General features: G+C 39.3%; 1 protein-coding gene across 2 annotated transcripts in view; it reads right to left on the minus strand.

Moving 5' to 3' along the window:
- vps13b (vacuolar protein sorting 13 homolog B) overlaps positions 1 to 21,799 on the minus strand; it is a 303,806-nt gene that overhangs the window by 110,387 nt on the left and 171,620 nt on the right. For both annotated transcript variants that reach the window (XM_088306201.1, XM_088306202.1), the window contains exons 32-33: positions 8,517 to 8,720; positions 419 to 545 (exon numbers count right to left, since the gene is read on the minus strand). In XM_088306201.1, the coding sequence (XP_088162327.1) occupies positions 419 to 545; positions 8,517 to 8,720 (331 nt within the window). The remainder of the gene's footprint in view (positions 1 to 418; positions 546 to 8,516; positions 8,721 to 21,799) is intronic.

A 21,799-nucleotide genomic window follows, 5' to 3' on the forward strand; every position in this document is an offset into this window, starting at 1 on the left:
CTGTACATATCATATTTTGCATGTCAGTGCACATTATGAATGAACTGATATGCATTGTCAAGAGGCATGTTAGCGTGGAGAAAGTAGGCATCAAAGAGGCAGGAAGTTGCAGTGAGCGGTGCCAGAAAACATCAGCTGTATAAGCAGAGCTTGAACTCTGAGGGTCAAAAGCCTCCATTACATGATTTTCTGGCTGTGGGATTTCTAATGAAGGACTTACTGTACGTATAGAAAAAAGTTGAGCACATGTGACATTTCCCTAAATCAACAACAGAGAGCAGAATCTGCAGTACCCATCGCACAAAGTCAAGGTCCAAAAAGGTGCCACTAGTAATCAAACTGACGGAATTGCAAATCCATCTTTCCATGATGTCAACTAAAAGACAGCTTCAACATGTTTTGTGCTGAGTCCACTGACCTCTGCTTGACCAGTATCAAGGGAGAGATTCTTGCTGAAGATGATGGCGGGGGCAGCGGTCACCCGGACAGAGAAGTCGGTCACAATGGGTGTCAGGATGGCCCGACGCTCCTGGTGCCTCCGGATACTATATGGATACCACATGACAAACAATGGTTTAATATTAGGGGGTGAAACAAACTCAAAAACATACATATATGAATCAAAAAATCAGTTTTGATTGAAAAGATGGGAGTGCTTGCAACGGAACCAAATTGCATCGTTCCACTTTAAAAGACATTGCCGTCCATAATTATTGTCATGAGTGCTTTCCCTTCTAATGAGTTATTTTTTTTTACCTAAATAACACCAAAATAAAAAAAGAGGGAAATCCAACCTTTACTTCAAGAGCATTTATTCAGTGGGGGGGGGGGGAATCACACATTAATAAATAAATATTTTAAGTCAAATCACAAGCGCCACAATTATAAGCACCCTTGCTGTTAGCAGGAATCCCTTTTGCCAACTATTTTTTTCCGATCATGTTTCACAAGATGGGAGAATACAGTGAGAGGGATCTTCAACCTTTCCACATTACAAAATCTCTCGAAATCACCCAGCGACCTAGATCCTCACCTTAGCTCATTCCAAAGGTTTTCAATAGGGTTGAGGTCTGGGTACTGAGATGATCATGGGACAGTCAGGCCAATAGAAGAAAAACGAATGAAAACATAGGGGGGCAAAATTTGGGGGAAAAAAGAATTCCGAAATGCAATAGCGTCTGCGTTTCTCAGACTTTTATTTGCATTATGCGTGTACGTACTGTAAATGGAATGAATGATCAGAGTGACACGTGATAAAACAAACAAATAAGATAAGCAAAAGTATATATATATATATATATATATATATATATATATATATATATATATATATATATATATGCATTGCAGTAGTTAAAAATATATTTTTTAGGTCAGTTAATTACTAATAAATGAAATGGGATATATTGGGCACATATTTTGAAACTGTATACTTTTCCCGTTTAAAGAAAAAACCAAGATGTAAAGCATGCAAGAATTCTTGAACATTGCGCTATTTTCACAAAAGCAAATTATGAATGAAAGTGCACGTCTCTGTTTGTTAACTGAATATGGATGTTTTAATAAGAGTGTCATTTTCAATGTGGTCATATAATTTGTAGTTTCTGGGAATTAAACATCACACCAATTACATTTTAGTACGGAGGCTTGGCATCGATACGTTTATTTACAAATTGAATAGGTTTTCAGGCTTGGCGGCGTTTTGTGTATAGCTGTCTCATATGTATCAGTCAAAAATGATTGCTCAGAATGTTGTTCAGCACATTTTTTAATACAATTAGTTCCTCAGAGGTTTTTGTGGTACTTTCAATTTGATAATTTTGCTTCGTAACAAAACCTGCAAAATAACCTCAAACAAGACAGGACAAAATGTTCGAAAGGCTTCTCAGTAGGATTCAGTGTGATTCTATGTCTTTGCCACACTGCAATCAAACATGATTATTATTACAATTGTTAAGGCAGAATATGAATTTTATTTGACCAATTGAGTTACAATTCTAAAATAAACTATTAAAAAAGTAGACACCTTATGCCTGGAGATGACATTCACACACACTTCATACAACGTACTGCAATCAGTGATTTATTTTTCTTATAAGCTAGACTTAATAGCTGCATGAGTACAATATTTAAATACCTCAGCAAACACGTTTTAGCCGTAAGCACGAACACGGCTCGACACGTAGTGAGACATTATTTGACAAGTCCCAATTGGGAGCAACCTTTAATTGTATACACACGATCAAACAGAGACCTTCTCACATCAGCTTTCTTTATTTCACTAATGTGCATTCCCACAATCAAGTCATATTTGTGGGAACATTTGTTAGCCGTAAAACAAATATACAGGCCAGTTTTATAAGGTGGTGTTAATTGCCACATCTGCTGCTATTAAAACAATCGCGCTGTATGCCTTACAATATTTATAGTTGGCCGGGATTATAAAAAGCTCTGTTTCTAGGTGGCCTGGAGTACAGTACTCAGCCGCAACCACTATCATTTTCACTTTGGCAATACAAATGTGCATTACCGTTGCCCCCAAGCTATTACGTTCTGACACATTTCTTTGAATGGAAACCGAAAGAGGTTTAATTCAGAGGTGACATGATCTACGAGGGCAATTGGTGTTCGCTAATCTCTCCTCAGACAGGGATTGAAACAATGAGTGTCTCGTTGCAGGGGACAGGTGCTATCATTCACCAGAAAGGCAAAAACGCATACGTCTCAGTTTACCAGTAATATACGAGGGCCTCTGACATTGAGCCGTGTGTATGTCTCCGTACACCTTGGAGAGGATGGGGTGGAAACAAGCATACATGGAAAGTGTGGCTTTTATTTTGCGCAAAACTAAACAGCAGCAATATCAGTGGCATGTGCAAAATGAGAACGGCTTGACAAGCTGAGAGATGGCGAGAGTTCACAGCGCCCTGACAAAGGGTCTTTCCTATCCAGCAACTACACACTGGGATGAGGACAGATCCTGTCAGTGAATCCATGGTGCTGGAATTTCCTCACAAAACTTCAGGAAGCTGACCGAGGCCACTGCTGATCCAAAACTACTGGAACTTGAGTGAACCCAACAAAACGGTGCCTCCGGCCTCCAAAACAGGAGAGAGTGTGAGGGTATTGATGTAGAAAACAATGGGAAGGTGAAAACTTGGGAAGTGGTGTGCGCTAAATCTTGTTATAATTGACGCGTTGAACTTTTGTGTGAATCCAGCTGTGAACTTGACTCTTTTTTCATACCTATGTGGTGGTGGAGCTGTTTAGATTTGTTGTGAAAGATACAGATGGTTGTTAGCACTCCCTTGAGTGAATCCTCGGTATAGACAAATAGCTAATTCTATTTAGATTAAGCTAGTTCTTAATTCTTGATCCATAAATAATAGGAGAAATACATAATTACATTTAGGTAATTCATTTATATGACGTGCCGTAAAAAAAAGAAAAAAAAGAATCACCTCTAAAGTCACACAAAACTTAAGAGGTCAAATCGATCATAGTCATGTGAATATTAGGCTCAGCAAAGTGATTTTCTAATTTTGTTCAACCGATATTGAATTGCTTACGCAACAAGGACAAGATATTTAATTGAGTGAAACTGATTAAGATTAGGAGGTACGGTGGACGACTGGTTAGCACGTCCGCCTCACAGTTCAGTCGTACAGGGTTTGATTCCGGTTCCGGCCATCCTGTGTGGAGTTTGCATGCTCTCCCTTTGCCTGTGTGGGTTTCCTCCGGGCACTCCCACATTCCAAAGACGCGTGGTAGGTTAATTGTCCCAAGGTATGAGTGTGAGCGCAGATGATTGTTTGACGTTGTGTGCCCTGCGATTGCCTGGCAACCAGTTCAGGGTGTACTCCGTCTACTGCCCGGAGACGACTGGGATAGGCTCCAGCACCCCGCAACCCTTGTGAGGAGAAGCGGTACAGAAAATGGATGGATGGATGATTAACATTGAGTTTTTGTTTTGGCAAATATTCTCTGATTTTGAATTTGATGCCTTCAAAGAGTTACAAATAAGGTGGAAGAGGTGCCACAAAAGGCCAGGAAAGATGAAGAATGCTCAAAAAACAGGCTGAATAGGTTTACTGGAAACGGGTGAATGTCAGGATTGGTTAGAAAAGGAGCATCCACAAAAGGCTCGGTTGTTCAAGTAGAGATGGGGCAAGGTTCACCACTTCATGAGCAAAGAGTCTACACACAATTGCAAGGCGTTTCGGGATTTCATCATCTATGGTCCATAAAATGATCAAAAGAATCTGGAGAAAATCGCTGCACTTAAGCAGCACGACCGAAAACCAACACTGAACACCTGTGAACTTTAATCCCTCATGCGGCATTGCATTAAAAACTGGTATCATTTTCATTTCTTTTTTTTTTTTTTTTAAGGATATTGCCATATAGGAACCTTTCAGAAAAGCATTGTCAGTTAGCACAGTTTGTCACTACATTAACAAATTCAAGTTAAAACGCCAGCATGCAAAGTGAAATCCATATATCAATAACAGAGCTTCTCTGAAAACTAGCTCATCTGAGACAGACTGACCAAAGTGGAAAAGTTTGCTGTGGTCTGACGAGTCCACGTTTGAAATTGTTGTTGGAACTCATGGTCATCGTCTCCTACAGGCCAAAAAGGAAATGTTATCAGTGCCAAGTTCAAAAGCCAGCATCTGTGATGGTGGTGTATTAGTTCCCATGGCAAAAGTCACTTGCACATCTGTGAAGACACCATTAATACTGAAAGGTACATGCAGGTGTTGAAATAACATCTGCTGCCATTCAATCCTCTTTCAGGGACGGCGCTGCTTATTTCTAAAAAACACTGCAAAGCCACATGATGCACATTTTACAATAGCATGGCTGCGAAGTAAGAATGTGAGAAGTAAACTGGCCTACTGGCTCCCATTGAAAATGTGTGGCACATCATGAACCGCATAATAAGACAACTGAGACCACAGAGTGCTGAGCAACTGAAGTTGCACAGCAAACAAGAATGGGAAAGACTTCCACCTATAATGCTTCCATAATTAGTGTCCTCAGTTTGGCATTTTTGTTGCCTTTTAATTTTTTTTTTATTTCAGGATATTAATGAGTGCAGTCTTCATTAATGGTGTTTTGCCTTCTGTGCAGCGATCTGCACTTTTAAAGTTAAGGTTGACAACAAGTTTGTTTTTCTAGCTTATTTTAATAGCGGTTGACAATGACACTTGTACTAACTCTAGTATGACAGCTACAAATGCTAAAATAATATTTTTAGTACGCATGAAGGCTGTGTTTACTATACTATACAGCATGTCGGAGCATTATAAATGAGTTATAGTGTATCCTCATTTCTCACGAGAGCCATTTCAAATAATTTAGGTATAATTTGAATGTCAACTCCCCATGGAGTTACATTTGAAAAAGAGAATGTTGTCATGCTGCAGAAAAGCCGAAGAATGGTATGGATTCAGGACAACAACACTGGTTCACATCATATCACATAGAGCAGTTCCCAGATTGCACACTTGCACACATAATCACAGGATCTCAATTGTGTATTTGTACTCACTCAAAAAGATTGCATTTTTTTCTATTGAGGTGTACAGATTATAAAACAATGGTGAAAAACGTTTTGAAATTATTAAGCTTGCACTCTTTTTATGATATATCAGGGTGGCATGGTTCATTGATGGAATGGTCGTCTCCCACCTCAAAGGTCGTGGGGTTCGACACCCTGCCCCTGCGAGCATGTCCAAGTGTTATAATAGCAAGATACTGAACCCTCCGTTGCTCCTGATGCAGCATCATCAGTAGGAGAATGAGAAGAAAGTGTGAAGCGCTTTGAGTGGTTTATAGGTGGAAAAGTGTGACACAAAGTGTGAGAGTCCAGATCACAAAAACCTGGCATTTGAACAGGGCTGTCTAAACCTTTTCTATCCAAAAGTCAAATTAAATTCCGTTTTTACGTGCATCTTGGTTATTTCAGCGCACTGTGAAATTGGTGATGGCCTGTCTCAGAGCAGTTTATTGGGTGTGCTGTCCCAAAATTAAACTCAACTCAACTGTCTTTATAGAGCACTTTAAAAAGATCCACAGCTGCATACAAGGTGCTTTATGTAAAGTAAAAATCAGACATCTCCAAACAGAGTGTTAAAGCAATAGATCAATAACAAACAAAACAGAAAACACAACAACACACAAACAAACAATGCTGAGTCACATGCCGAGTTAAAAGTGTCAAAAATGTTTTAAGACGATCGCCTCTTGTATGGCATGTTAGCAAAAGATAACAGGGGGCTTGCCTAACTTTTAACGGGAGGTCATTCCAAAATGAGGGACCAGCAACGGGAAAAGCTCGATTCCGCAGCTTTGTCTTCGATACCTCAGCTCAGAGAAGTACTGGAAAAAAATATTTTTTCAGAAAAATAAAATAATCTTAAAATGAAATCTAAAATGTACAGGGATCCAGCGAAGAGTAGCCAGCATTGGAGTTATATGCTACAACGAGCTCTTGTTAGGTGGTTATCAGCAGCATTTTGGACCAACTGGAGACGCTTAAAAGAGGACCGACTCAGAAATAATGTGCATTATAGTAATCCAGCCAAGATGTAATGTAGGCATGGAATACTCTTTCTAAGTGTTGTTCTGAAAAGAGAGGCTTCACTTTACCCAGTTGCTGAAGATTGCGAAAAAAAAAAAGATGGATTGAAAAATAGTACGAATTTGCCAGTCTGATTTAAAATCACTGCCCAATTTAAAACCATAATTCGAGACTGTTCACTTTAAATAAGCCACCAGGAAGGCCAAGTCAACAGGGTGAGATGTATTGGGACCACCCTAACTCCTGTTTTCTTTTGTGGAAGTTCAAGAAGTTTAGTAAATCAAGATTTGGTTTTTGGCCAGACAAGACAAAAGTGGCTTGAAGGAGAAAGTGTCCTTTTTACTCAGCAGGACATAGATCCGACTCATCCTGATAGCAGTGAAAGGAAATGATATGCTTGCTTAGGGTGGAACCTGGGGGCGGCAAACACATTGAAAACAACAGGGGCCCTAAAATTGAACTCTGTGGAACACCATACGGCAGTGGGGCAGAGCGGGACGCAGAGCAACCGAGGCTAACACAAAACGTATTCCGAGCCAAAAGGGGTCTAAACCACTCTAGACCGCGACCACTAAAAACCTGCTGTGCCATGCAGCATCTTAAAACTCGACTAGAAAACCTCAATGATGTTGTGTTCAACCCAAAGAGATTTCAACTAAGTGCACACTATGCAATACTTCAAAGAATTGGCACATACAACCAATTGCCATGCACTCAAGACGAGTTAAATCAAACATTACTTAGCTTTTGTGGTTTATCAGCATAATGTCTTTATAACACAGTCATTTCTGTTTGGTTCTTCTACTAACACTCCCATTGCTGTCATTTGAAACTTTATTCTACTCTTGCAATGCTCTCCCAAATTTTGCTTGGAGAATTCCATCAGTTACCTTGCCGACACCTGTTGCCAACAGCATGCATTATATATTTGAGAGACTGAAGAAGCAATTTAAGCGCCTTTTATTTGGCATGTTAGGAAAAGATGGTGCAGCAACACAGCCATCATCACTGAGCGAGGAAGCAATTCAGCTGCCCCGATTGGGATCTTTGAGGCCCCGTAAGATCGGCCCAAGAGCACACAGGCCTTTTGGAATGTTCTATGTGTGGTGCCTCACATTTTGAAATTGTGTAAAGATCTTAAAAATCTTTGCATGGACTTGGACTTTAAATGGCCTGCGCCTATGTTTTGATGACAAAACAAAAATAAAACTAACGTTGCGTAATTGCGTGTTCAGAGAGGTTCCATTAAAGGGAGAGCTACTTCAATGACTACGTACTGCTCCCACATCAATACTTTGGAAATAGATTATAAGACACATCATCTAAAAAGTATTATTAGAATAAAGCAAAACAAAGCAAAATTTCAAACTGAGGTGATGATGTTTGCCAAAATGTTCATTTCTTTCATTTGTGACAACCACTCCAGGTATCAGTATTGATCGGGCTACGATTTATGCATTGATCTACAGTCAGTACAAATGCTAACTCTTGTGAGCTAGACGAACACATATTTAGACTTACCAAACAGAACTTTAAGTGCATCTGTGTTATCTGTTAAAAATTAACAACAGCCTCCAATAATTTCCATCGGGCCAAGGCCAATAGTGGTGTCCCTTCGTCAAGTAAACAGATTTACTGAACAGTAAGTCCAATGATAACTTAAGTTTTCACCACTAGTTGAGCTGCCAAGTCATAAAAATATCTGGCTCTGTTTGACGTGTTAAATGTTCAACTTCAACTCTCACTCAGTTTCTTTGGCGAACGCATATTATGTGCATCTTACATATGTGTTCGTGACAGCCGCCATTACGAATGATTCCACCAGACATTAGTTTGATGAAAAAGGTGGGGTAAAGTGTAACGACTTCCTTACAAATGATGATGGAGTCGAGCTGTCTGTACGCAATAAAGTAATAATAATTCTTCTGACCTGCTGGCCATGTTCCATTCCAGGGCCGGGTTCTGGGAGTTCCTCTCACCGTCTGTGGAGACACCTCCTTTAATTCCCTCCTTCTCTGGCTTGAGTTGCTCCCATTGAGCTGTGCCAATGTTGATGGACTGCAGGTCGACTTGATATTGGCGATCCTCAACCTCGGAGCCGGGGTCACGCAGGATACCAAGGTTTGATGCGCGTCTAAAAGGGGCGAAAAGAAATAAATAATAGGATTGTTACCCTGGTGCACTATGGAACAGAAATATACTACACAAGTACATGAATGTCACGGAATAATGTTATATGAATTCCACGAAGTAGGGGCGGAACGTACGTATTTAAGGTCCCGGTGGGGTTCCAATTCAATACAGTGAGGCAACAAAATTCAAAACATAAGGAGAAGATTTAATGACATGGGAAAAATCTAAAAGAAACATTAAAAAAAACAAAAAAACTCCTACTGGCAGCAATATGTTCTATTAATGAAAGCTTGTCAAATAAAATAACGTGTGCAATGCCTTATCCGTCTAGATTTTATATCTTGCAACATTAAACATGTTTCTTTTTTGGGGTGGGGGGGTGCTAAATAAAATGAATCCTTTTTGGCAAAATGAACCAATTTTTCTGCTGCACTTCTGACGTATTCCCACATTAGTGTGAAGCTGTTTCAATGAGTTAACAACGTACAAAGTAACGGCATCTCAAAAGCGAATTGCGAGCCATGACGAAAGTTTGCCAGATGCCGAGCTGCACACTACTTGGTTACAGAGTAGCGTGTGACAAGAGCACAAAACAATTCCTGTCCCTCACCTAATATGTTAGGCGTGCTGATGTTCCACACCCAAAAATCTGACTACAAATACCTACATTCCATTCTTACTACAGCGCATACATCTTTTATTACTAAAGAAATTAGACGGGCCTTTCGAACAATCCAAAATCGTTTCCGTTACCCACTAAGTACTTTTCAGTATTTTTAAACGCAAAGGAAAAAAACAGCAGTGCTACGAAGGCAAACAACCTCACTGACTTCACCTTTTTCATCAAGTTTTGGTTAACGGCATGTTGGGAGAAAACTTTGGATAGGGAGTGGTAAGAGAGCACCACAGTTTCTCGAGCGTAGCACGACTAGCCCACGCTTGAATTTTTGTGACCGCTGTAGTATCATATAAGAGATAGAGAGATACAGTACATGAGGAGTGGGTATGGCTGGCTTTCTTAGTAGTTGAACGAGCGTTCCAAGAAAAAATGATGCACTCCACAGACAAGATGCGCATGGATTCACAAAGCCAAAAGGAACAATCACAATCGAGCATCTGCTAATGACATCAGAGCTTTGGGTTTGTTATGATATGTTTATTTGTGCTGGTGAATTCAAATGAGTGCTTAAATGGAATAAATAAGAGCTTAAAATGACTACAGATGTAGTGGCAAGCTGAGTAGTTTTATTTAGTTCGGCAATGTCAATGCTAATTTGCATTCTGCGTTTTCCTCCCTAAGCCGCACTAGAAAAGTCTCCACAAGTGCGTTATGTTATGACATGTGCATCAAATACAAAAACAACAGTGATGGGAGATCAGAGGTGCATAACCAGAGTTAGCTGGATCTGTTGACACACAAACAAGTGAAAGAGATCCTTAATCAACATTTGGAACCACATTTATCAACATAGTTAAGTTTGAATCAAGCCAAGAGCCCCAGTATGATTTGGGTGGGATATGTCAGTCTAGATTCTTTCGGGTTTTTTTTTCGTTTTCTCGTAACACTACCTCCCATCTTCTGCCCATCCACAAACTCTATCTTTAACATTAAACAAACCTAAGTTACCTCATACGCTTTGCAAATTATCTCTCCACTCGAGCCCATTTAGCAGAGCCTCTTACTCATAATCAACATTACATGACAATCTGCAGCCAAGTTTCGACATTGTTGAGCGGCAGGGTCATCCCCCCAGTGATGTAAATATAAATGATAAACATTTTTCTTGCTCATGTAGCCAATGGAAACCTGTGTGATTTCATATCAAAAGACATATTTCGGCCAATAGTAGGAAACAAGAGTTTCATTTCTGACAAATAAGGAGGGGAGGAATTTTGGGAGCTTCCCTTGGGGTGCAATAATAATTGAAGCCAGATCTCTTGTTGTACATGTGTGTTTGGAGGGGAGGCGGGAGGAGGGGCACTGGTGGTTTGACATATTTGATTGGTCATGTGAGGACCACATTGCATGGCCAAGAGGAGCCAGAGAAGGCCTTGGGAAAGCGCAGCTCTCCCACTACCCAAGTGCACACGAATGACCTAAAACATGTAGAGCAAAGCAGGTGGAACACACCATTTATTCTCACATGCTTTTATCACACATCTGTGCGCCAATACCATGTGGAAAATGGCGAGGAAAATGAAAACAACAACTAATAATTGACACCCTTTTCCAAATGAGAAAGGCAGGATGGGAGGGAGAGTATTTGAGGAGTGGGGGGCACATCGTACCTTAGTTTGCCCTTGTTCGCGAGCCAACCTTATTTAATAGCTGGTAAATACCAGAGATTTTTTTTTTATGACAAGTGCTTTAATTTACGTATAGAAAGAAAAGGATCAAAAGCACCGTAAACGCTGCATCGTGGCATCCACGGTCATGATTACAAGAAGCAATTCACCCTTTTTCGGCACATACTCAATTTAAGTCAGAGAAGCCAATTGGAGTTCAAATAAGGCCGCTTGTTCCAAATTATTTTGGCAGGAAAGTCAAACACTACCGGTTTGAGCACTGGCAATGGCCTGAAAGTAGGACCTGCAAATTCACAGGTGTGTTATCACAAAAACATTCGGTACAAATATGGATGGCCCAAATTCCCTTGAACACAAGATATGGAGAAAGAAATGTGAAAGCAAAAATAGTCAAATAGTTACGCCCTACCTTCCATGTTTTGATATTCTTTGGGTCTGTGCATGTGTTTGACAGAACATTAATCTTGATTTGTCTCGTTGGGAAGACTTCTGGGAGTATTGGTGATTGAGATGTTGCAGATTAGGGATCGTGTGGTGATAGAATTATAGGAGGGCCCTACTGGACGCGGTGTCGCATGAACCGATGCCTTGAATGCCGATAAAGAGCAAACACACACACATGCAGGCAAACTCCGCTGTTGCATGTTGCGGAAAATGTAAGTGGAATGACTTTAAAAATCAAATCCAGACACGGACTATATATTTGCATGACAGCGGAGAAATAATTGCTTGAAAAATAAAGTTGAATACCTTGAGAATATTGCAGCAAATTATATTGTACAGCAATTCATATTGTAAATAAGTAAGAGGGCTTGTTAAAAGTGGAATCCTGGGACGGGTTGATTACCATGCTGAGGTTTTGAAGGCTAACTGTGGTTCAAGGTTGTAAAATAAACCACAGTGGGATCTGGTTGAGGCTCAGGGCCTGATGGTTGGAGTGTGGGAGCAGTGAGCTGTGTTAAAACACTCCAACTGGGGTGATCCTACGGGGCAACACGCACACACTCCAGACTCCTTTCTCAAACTCCTGCCCCCGGCCAGCGGTACAGGAAACACCAGTGTAATACCAAGCGTTGCCAGCTTCTGGGTCTTGTCACTCTGAAAGCCACAACCTGAACCCACAATCCCGGACCTGTTTTGCACTCCATTTCCCCAACAATCACTTGCAATTCATGTCTCCTTGCACTTCTTCACTGAGGCAAGACTATGATCCAATGTGTGTGTATTTAGGGAAGATGAGGTCCTCTGTTTTTGCACCAAAATAGAAAGTTCAGCATGTCCTTTTCTCAAGTCATTCAGCAAAGCGAAGTTAAAGTAGAGGTGTTCCATTTCAAGAGTGCTCCATGTACGTTGGAAGTTTCAAAGTTGGATGACCCCGAAGTCAAACAAATTTGAATTGTACTGATATGTTGGGGGGAGAAAATGCCTCGTAAGACCTCTGCCTACCTAATTCCACCATGCATCTAATCCTTTGTGGTGGGTGTTGTGCTTTTTGTGGATGATAAATAAACCTTTTTTTCTAAAAGAAGCAACCAAGTTTGTTGAGAATGTGGCAAGAAGAAACAACAATTAAGTTAACGTTTACGTAGCTGATTCACACTCACAAGATGTAAATTTGGGGTCCCAATACTTTTGCCATTTGTTATCACAGTACAGTGTAAGTGTTCCATTTACATGGTGAACTAATTTTTACACTTATTTGGATTTTTTTTTTTTTTCTAAAAATGGAATGGATTGTGTTTGACCTGAGATGTTCTTCTCTATACTTTGTTTTTTGTGATTTGAGGCTCCATTGTTTTGAGGTTCTGGTACTGTTCCATCTCAGCTCCAAGTGCAGCCAAGTCCTTACTGGCACTCTGCAACTTTGTGAAAGCATTACACTGCACAGTGGCTTCTCAATCAGTTTGCTTTGACTCCCACTTGGCAAGTGCGAATGTTGAGGGGGAATTCATAAGCATTATGATTCATAAAAGTCGCAATTATTTAGTAGGTTAATTTCCCTAAATCCCTCCCTCCCTACAACGGTCTGTTCCGAAAAGCCAGACATTCTGCAACTTGTGAGCACTGAATTTATGACCCCAGTCAACTAATCAAGTTGAAATGCATCCAGCGATTATGGTAATTAAGTCGCTGAAATTACAACGCTTACCAAGCCTGAGAAGGAGGGGGCAAAATGATGTGGTGGAATATATGGTCAGCAAAATGTAAAACCCCGTCAGTCACAGTTTCTCCTAATTAATTTGCGATGACTTCAACATGGATGAAACCCAGCCACAAAGAAAACACCATTTTGAAGACGGCAACAACAAGCTACTCCAAATTTGTCACACTTGGCAGAAGAATGGGACTTAAAAGTTGGTATTTCAAGTCAAGTGTGTTTTCCCCTTAAATGAGCTGACACACGATAAAGAGAAAGTGCAGCTTTCCTGTTCTGTGATTTAGAATTGATACATTGGCAGATGCTCACGACAATCTTGCTCAGAATGACTCATCTCAACTCATGTCCAAAATTCGAACTTTATCACCCTCACGAAAGTCATACGTGATAGCAACCAGACAATGAGGCCCGTTTACAGTGGAGCATACAACACAACATCAGCATTTGCAGTTTTATTCCAACAAAAGTCATTTATCGCCCTCACAATTGACATGTCAGTGTGATATTGTTCTAAATACTGGCAGACACGTTCTCCGAGATAGCCCGTTTCACATGTCTGGCTCATCAAGAAATCCAAGTGGTCAAGATTGATGCGCAATGACCACATACTTCATTTGACCTCAGCCTTTGTATAATTTATGGAATTCACATTTAGAGGTGACCTTCACAGTAGTCGTACAGTTTGGAAAAATAAACAAGGCTCAATCAATAGCCAGGTTCACATGGAGCCATGAACTCCGATAAAAATGCATGCGAAGGACCAAACAGAACGAAACTGTTCCTTATACTAACACATCAATCAGAATGAAAAGTACAAATTCAAATGGAATTTCATTCAGAATGTCAACAGTGGTATGTTCATTTTGCTAATCCCAACAAAGATCATGTAAACAATTAAATCAAAATGGCCATTGAGTGTCCCGTCTGCGCATTCTCTGTTTTGACGTATTTACGTAATGACGTGGTCGCGTACGCAATTTAAACTGGCAGCGTCTTACCATGTCATTTGAAAGTATTTGTAACTTGTTACTAATCAAGATGTTGCTTTAATAAAAGTGTTAAAAGTATCACGACTGTGCTAAATACTCAAATGAACATGTTGAAAAACAACGTCATGTTTACATCAATCTGCGCGTGTTGATCTCTGCTGATCTGATTAAATATGTTGAGCATGTAAACGTCAGATGGGAAAAATCAGGTCACATGTAAACAGGTCAAATCTTCATTCGGAATGATTTAGATCAGACTGAGAAAAAAAGTCTCCATATAAACCCGCCTCATGTAAACTCGGCTAGTGTATAGTTATGTTTTATAAAACATGTCGGGCTGAGCTGGGAGCTTAAGAATTGGAGGTGCGCATGACTTTTCTGACGCCAGTTTGAAACTATGTTTGTTTCCTGCCAAGCGCTTCCATAATGATATAATAACACCATTTTACTCTGAGTCAGTTTATCAATTAATCTTTCAACACATGGATGGAATAGATTACTCCAATCTGCCTGTGGTAGGGGATCTGGTGAAGGTCTGAAGGGTTTTTGATACGCAGTCATTTTGAGCTAAATTAGGCAAAGCATATACAGTACAAAATGTTGATTTTCATCTTTAGTATCATGCTTTCATGGGTCTTAAGGATGTTTGTTTGTTTTTTAAACAATTATGGGCCACTTTTATTCGTAGAATTGTTTTAACAGAGAAGGCTAACATTTTCACATAGGGCCATGCTTGGGATTTCCCCCACCCTTATTAAGTGAAAATTAATGATGTGAAAATTGCATTTTATATTCACTTAGGTTGACTTTGAAATTACATTTTATGATCTTCTGAAACACTTGTGTTATATATATATATATATATATATATATATAAATATATATATATATATATATATATATCACAATGTCTACCAGTAGATTATATGAGGGAAAACAAAACATTTACTTGAGGGTATTTCTTTTTTAATGACAAACTTAATTGAGACATCATTGACGGTGAATATCGACTCGTTCATCCACTAACATGAAAACGCATTTTTCTAAAATCATGAACAAGGTCCGAATGGTTAGTAAAAAAATAAAAAAATAATAAATACATAAAATGTAGGCCACAACTAAACATTGTCCAGACAGGCAGCCATGGAAGCCTACGTAAACATGCTCCAAAGCCATGGCAAAACTCTCTAAATGCAATTCATTATCACATGAGCTCACAGGGAAAAAGCAAAGTATGATTGTTCACTGTGTGATATTGACTCATGCTTTGGCTAGGAGGGGTTTTCATTGAGTTGTAAAATTATGTTCGCTTAATAGCTTAGACAACATGACCACTTTTTTCCATTTGATATTGATTAGGAAGGTCATGTATTGCCATTCTGGTTAAAATTCCAGAAAGGCCTGCTGAGACTATTTCTGAAGATGCTCATTTTTATCTGTCAAAGAGAGGGCTGTTGGCAAAGCACTTTGAAGTAAATTACACATTGTTTACAACAATTATTGAATCCTGACAACTGTTTAAAGCAGCCAGATTATATATCAAGGCCGTACCCTTCTTTGGATAGAGGCAGATTTTTTTCCACCAAACATAAATCAGGGGAATAATGGCCATATTTGATGAGTATAATGTATTCTCTCTGCTTGGCAGCCAAGCTGAAAAAAAACATGCAATTTGATAGCTAAAACAGTAGGTCCTTCGTGCTCACATCTGCCTCAACGTTAAACAACAGTTTGTTTGTCTTCAAATTTGAATACTGCAAAGAGGAGGAAACTAAGGCTGCACTCACACTGCAGGGCAAGTTGGATTCTTTTTTTCTTAAATGTGATCTTTTCATGTCGTTGTTCACATTACAAAAACATATGTGACTTCTAATGTGAACGTAACCTGTTGCGTCGTGACACACACGTATGCCACTTACACACTACAACGTAAGGTGGCGCAGCGTTTACAGAAGTAAATATGGTCCAACTTCATTCAAATGATCAGGATCGTTTCAGACTCCTACAGAGATTGTCGATGAGCTGTTTGTTTTTATCAGGTGTGTTGGAGTAGGGAGACATCTAAAACTGGCACGATATGGCTCTTGAGGAACCAGCGTTCCCTACCCTTGTGCGGGCGCCTTCCACCGGAAATTCCATTGAGGACACGAGGAGACTGACAGAAGATTGAGGCGGGAGGAGGTAGAAATGTTTTGGTGAAATTAGGTGATTGCGCCTCGATGTATGTCTTCACTTCTATTTACAATTTTGTCATGTCATAGACACAAATTAACAGTCTACGTGGCTGGATTATTAGCAACTAGGGCTGTCCCGATCCAAATGATATGATCGGAAATTGGGGCTGATCACATGATTTTTAGCGATAGTTGGCTGAAAAATATAATTTCTTGTTCTTTGCTTGATTTGAACTACTGCTAATTTACATATTTGAACAAAAAAAATGCTGCTTACTCTGTATGAGAAAAAAAAATCACATTCATGTAATGTGTGAAAAAAATATATATATATGTGATTTGACTTCTAGTGTGAACACAGCCTACTTGTAGCTAAATTATTCAATGATAAATGGCAGCTGTTTCATATTAACATTTCGTAAAAAAGCAAAAACTAAACAAAAACATTATAAAACCATTACAATTAGATGTGGCACACACGTTTCCTGCATCAGCTAATTCTTCCTCCTCAATAACAGACTGCACGGTTGATAATACTGAGGCCGTTTTTGGCATTTGTGCAGACCTTTTTGTGTATCTGTATTAACTGCCATCTCTATGAGTGAGACATCCATTTCCCTCGTGTAGACCTTGATACAAAACACACTGACGGAGTCACGTCCTGTGCTTCTTTATTACAATTAGAGATGCTGTTAATTTTGGAATGGAAAAAAAAGAGGAACGGGTTCTAAGTAAGAGAGACTTTAAGTAGCAGTACAAATTCTGTTTAAAAAAGAAAGTAACTGATTGATGGAGCAGTCAAATTCCCCAAAAAAGAAGGCCACCAAAAAGTTAAGCTTCCAGATAGTTCGAATAGACTATTACAAAATAAATAACACAAATATAGAACATATGTAAGTGAAAATAAAGTGGCCCCCAAAGGCATTTAAATCTGCCCAAACCAAATAGTTCCGTGTACTGGGAACTTTTACTGGACACAATAATTCAGTATAATATTAGCCAAGATAAAACTGACACTCCTGTGCCTCAGTTCTTATTTCAAAAAAACAACATTACACTGTGTGAGCATGTCATGCTAAAGTTAACGTGATATGATGCAATTTAAACAACTCTTACCTCCAAAGCCTTATCTTAAATGGCACTAAACATGAGAGGATATTGCACAGCAAAAGGCTGTAGTTAGAGCGATGACAAGTTTGTGGGATTGGGTAGGAAGGGAGGATGTAATGTAAGTGCTTCTGTTGAATACAAAATGTGTGGAGAGCACATTCCAGGTGCAAAGCATTAGAGGAGATGGCACATCAAACAGGGCCATTCTTTTTGCCTCTTTCCTGCAGCCATGGTGGCAGGAAATGTTCTACAGCATCCTGTGATCTGACCAGAAAGTGACAGCATAGACGAGTCCAAATAAAACGGGAGGTTAAGAACATGCAGAAAATGTTCAAGAGCATCCTGCAGAGAAGTGGGGATCGGGGGTGGTCACATAAGATACATAATAATGACTGCACCATGTTGAGTAATACAAAGCAGGCATCTGAAGGTGAACTGGGCTTGTTTTAGTTGGAGAGAGAATAAAAGAAATTAATTGAGGAAGAAGATGAAGGCAAAAAAAGAGATGTATGGATTTTAAAATAACACTTGGACAGGTTTTGCATTAAAAAGTGTTCCCAGATGTTACGCGAGTGTCTGCGTGTCCATATGAAGAATGCAGTACAGGACAAGTATGCTGATAAGTCCCATAATAAATTGTGCTCCAATACAAGATGTGTATTAAATATTAAGATAAGATATGATGCTCGCATTTGCATTCATTTAGGTCTTCACAATAATGGGTGTTCTTCCTTACAACTTCATGGATGTGTCATTCTAATTAGTCATTTGGAAAAGGTATGTTTCACCGCCGCACAGCTAACCCGTTTGCTCACTCGCTTGCACGGGGTGGTCTGGTCTAGGCACTACTACTACTGCTACAATTACAACTATCGTTTTTATTCTTGGGCAATACTTTAATGCACATTTTAACAAGACAGGGATCCTCTGAGACTTTAAATAAATGGGTTATTTATTTGTAAATGTGGTGCACGTCTGTAGTTGAATAGAAGTGGTAAGATGATTGCCAAGCCTTGTTCCCTGTCACCCGGTCTCTCTCTCAAACCCCAAACCAGGCATCCAAAATGTATTATGGTGCTTTATAATACGAATGATCTCACTACCACCCACACATATGGAGAGACTTGACGAGAAAAAAAAAGGAAAACTAAATGCCAGGCAATGCCTTGACAGTTGTTCAATAATGAGATGAAAGCTGTAAATTGAAAAAAAAAAATCCCTAAGAGTCACTATTACTGCGGATGGATGAAAATTGAGCCAACAATCTGACATTTTATTACAACATGAATATACTGTATGTAGCAAAGCATTTTGCTTGAGTTGATAATTTTTCCCCTGATTACACGTGTGAAACTGGAGCTGGGCAGTAATAAATGGAGGGGGTTCGGGTGCTGACTGGCGGGCTGCTGTGTATGTGCGCGTGTGTGTGTGTGTGTGTGTGTGTGTGCGCCGGTATACTATGGAGAGAACAAAGAGGACCACCGCAGTAGAGCTGTCCATGTGGTGGCTTCACATTTCCCTCTGTGGTTAATTCAAATCTACAATGGACACACACACACACGCACGTGCACACACACATCGAAGTAGTTGAGTCAAACATTGGATATCAAGTCTACATACTCGTGTTCAAATACAAGGATTTTGTGATCTAAAAAAAATGACACCAACATAAATTATTTAAAAATTTTCCTCCTCAATTAATTTGATCCATAGCCTGTACAAGTCAACTGAAGAAGGAAGTAAAAACAATCAACTGCGATAATGTGCTAACAAGTGACATACAACTTAAATGGAAGTCAGGACACACACCTGCCACCTTTAAAAGTGCCTTTGATTAAGCCCCCCGAAAGTTAGGATGTTCTGGTATGCCTTTCATGCCATTTTTGAGAAGTCATGATGCGCAGAGCATTTCCACAGTATCAGAGGTTTTCAAAGGTATCAGTGAGGAGAAGTGGGCAAAAGCATTTCTGAGGTACTTAATATACAATGGATGACAGCCATCATTGAGTTAAGAAATTATGGCACAACAGTCACAATACCAAGAATTGGACATCCCAGCAATATTAATGGGAAAAAAAAAAAAAAAAAAGGAAACTTGTCAGAGAGGCTGCTAAGAGGCTGCCACAACATTGAAGGAGCCTAAAATGATCATTCCAGCCACCTGCTGCAATTTTCTGGTCGAGTGGATTTGATCCGAAAACAAGGCGATCTTTTTATGAAGCTATCTTGAGCAGTGGACATACAGGATGCTTTGGATCGTTGACACACTAAAAGGTGAAATCCCTCGTCTTTCCAGTAGCACTTGAAATCTTTTAGATAGATCGCTAAAAAATAATTAAATAAATGAATCTTGAATCAAACCCCGTGCATTCTGCATGTTGTCTGCGGAGGCTACATCTTGGCCTTACATTTGTGCCACAATTAAAAGCACCTATAAGGATATTTGAAGTGTGTCATCAGTGCACAAGAACCATTTCTCTGGACCTTGTCTATCTAACCAGCGAAGAAGAAATGTGTGCATGCACGATGGCACGCACATACGCGAGAGCATGTCTGAGGCATATGAACGTTGAAAGAAAGTGTGGCTTAACCTTAGCGTAGTTCAAATAAATCACCGCCTCAGTGCAACTTTTGCCGTAAGATTATATTGTCCATCTCAAAACAAGCAAACAAATGTGGATGGACACAGGACGTGTTGTACAAGCAAAACTTGCTAGGTGCGGTGTTCACCAGCGCCAAACTTCTCGGCATTGCACTTCACAGGCAAGTAAAAATATGTCCTATGAAATAATGAGTATCAATAGTAATCAATAGTAACCTTGGATGAACAACGAAAATAGGTTAATGTAACTGCATCGACGACATAGCGTCTTCCGAAATAAGCCTTTTTTTTTTTTTTAAAAAAAAGGTTTTAAAACTTTGTAATTGTTAATATTGACTGAAATGAAATATTTGTATATATTGTCACACATTTTCTAAGCAAACCACCCTGTCCTGCTAAGCACATTGTTTAAAAAAAGTGTTCATTTAATCTTTATATTGACCAATTTATTCAAATAAAATTACTTAAATTATGCCTTTTTAGCAGGGTCCTTATTTTCAGTTAAAATAAAAATAATAATAATAATACATATTTATTGATATTGACTCATATAAAATACTTACTTTGTATATAGTGAAATATTTTTCAGCCATATTGTATAGCCCTAGTATGAATTCAGGAACTTTACAAGAGAATTTCAATTATCCAATTGCCACTTTATGTAGGTAAAAACTTTATATTGTTAATCCATTTATTTGGATTTTCTCGTTCTGTATTTTATGAGTCAGTATTCCATTTAAAAAAAAACTTTTCTTGAGTTTACTCCAATCAAGCAGTTACATGTCGGTTTATTTTTATGTTTTGCTGTACAGATGGATTTTTTTTTTTTTTTTTTACCTAAATCTGGTCGAAGATTATTTTTTTAAGGTCTTTGACAATGATTAACATATGTTTACATTGCCCATAAACTTAAAAAAATATATTACTAATGCTAATAGTAATAGTAACTAGATGATGATAGTTTACAGCTTTGCTTTAAGTTTTTACTGTTGTGTTAACTATAAATTGCATCTGGCTAGAAACTGTAATGAAATGCAATTAAACAAACCTGCATGCATTGCAGTAATTTTTCCAGCCAGACGTCCGCAGTCTCTCTGACAAATATACTACTGTAGAGAGGAAGTGAGCCATGTATAATGTAAATGTCCGACACCCCCCTCAAGGACTTGGAGCTAGAAAAAAGTTCTGAGCACAGCTTCTGGTTCTTTAGAGTTTGGTCGGACCTCCTGGGGTTGTAATATGCCTCTCATTACACAAGCATTAGACAATTACCACTGCATTCTCATTGGGTTCCCAGAGCTACGCTTGTGGCTTCACACATGGGCATTTAAAAGCATCTGTACATTCCTTCTTTTTTGAGCTTCAGTTCCCCCCGCCCCGTGCTTCAGCCCTCCAATTGTCTTTTCTTTGATGCGATGTTCTACTGTGTAGAAGTCAGGTAACTGCTGACCGCACGCACACTTTCAAAGCTTAAACAAGAATGTTTCCATGTGAACACCTCTGAACTGTATATTCTAAGTCCTTGCTTTGTATATTGATGAATTGCTCGCTTTCTGATATTCCAAGGTAAATCTTCCAAAAAAGAAATTAGCGGCGACATACTGCCGACCACCTGGTGTGTGATACGCTGTGTGGCTGACCAGTCAGAGGCTCCCTGACAGCTTCAAACCAACCACAGGAAGCCAGAATATCAACATGTCATGCGCAGCGAGAAAAAGAACAAAAACAGCATAATATGCA

Source organism: Idiotropiscis lumnitzeri, chromosome 10 (assembly GCF_059441095.1).
Source record: "Idiotropiscis lumnitzeri isolate Australia: NSW breed Sydney's pygmy pipehorse chromosome 10, RoL_Ilum_1.0, whole genome shotgun sequence".
In the NCBI taxonomy this organism is placed as follows: Eukaryota; Metazoa; Chordata; class Actinopteri; order Syngnathiformes; family Syngnathidae; genus Idiotropiscis; species Idiotropiscis lumnitzeri.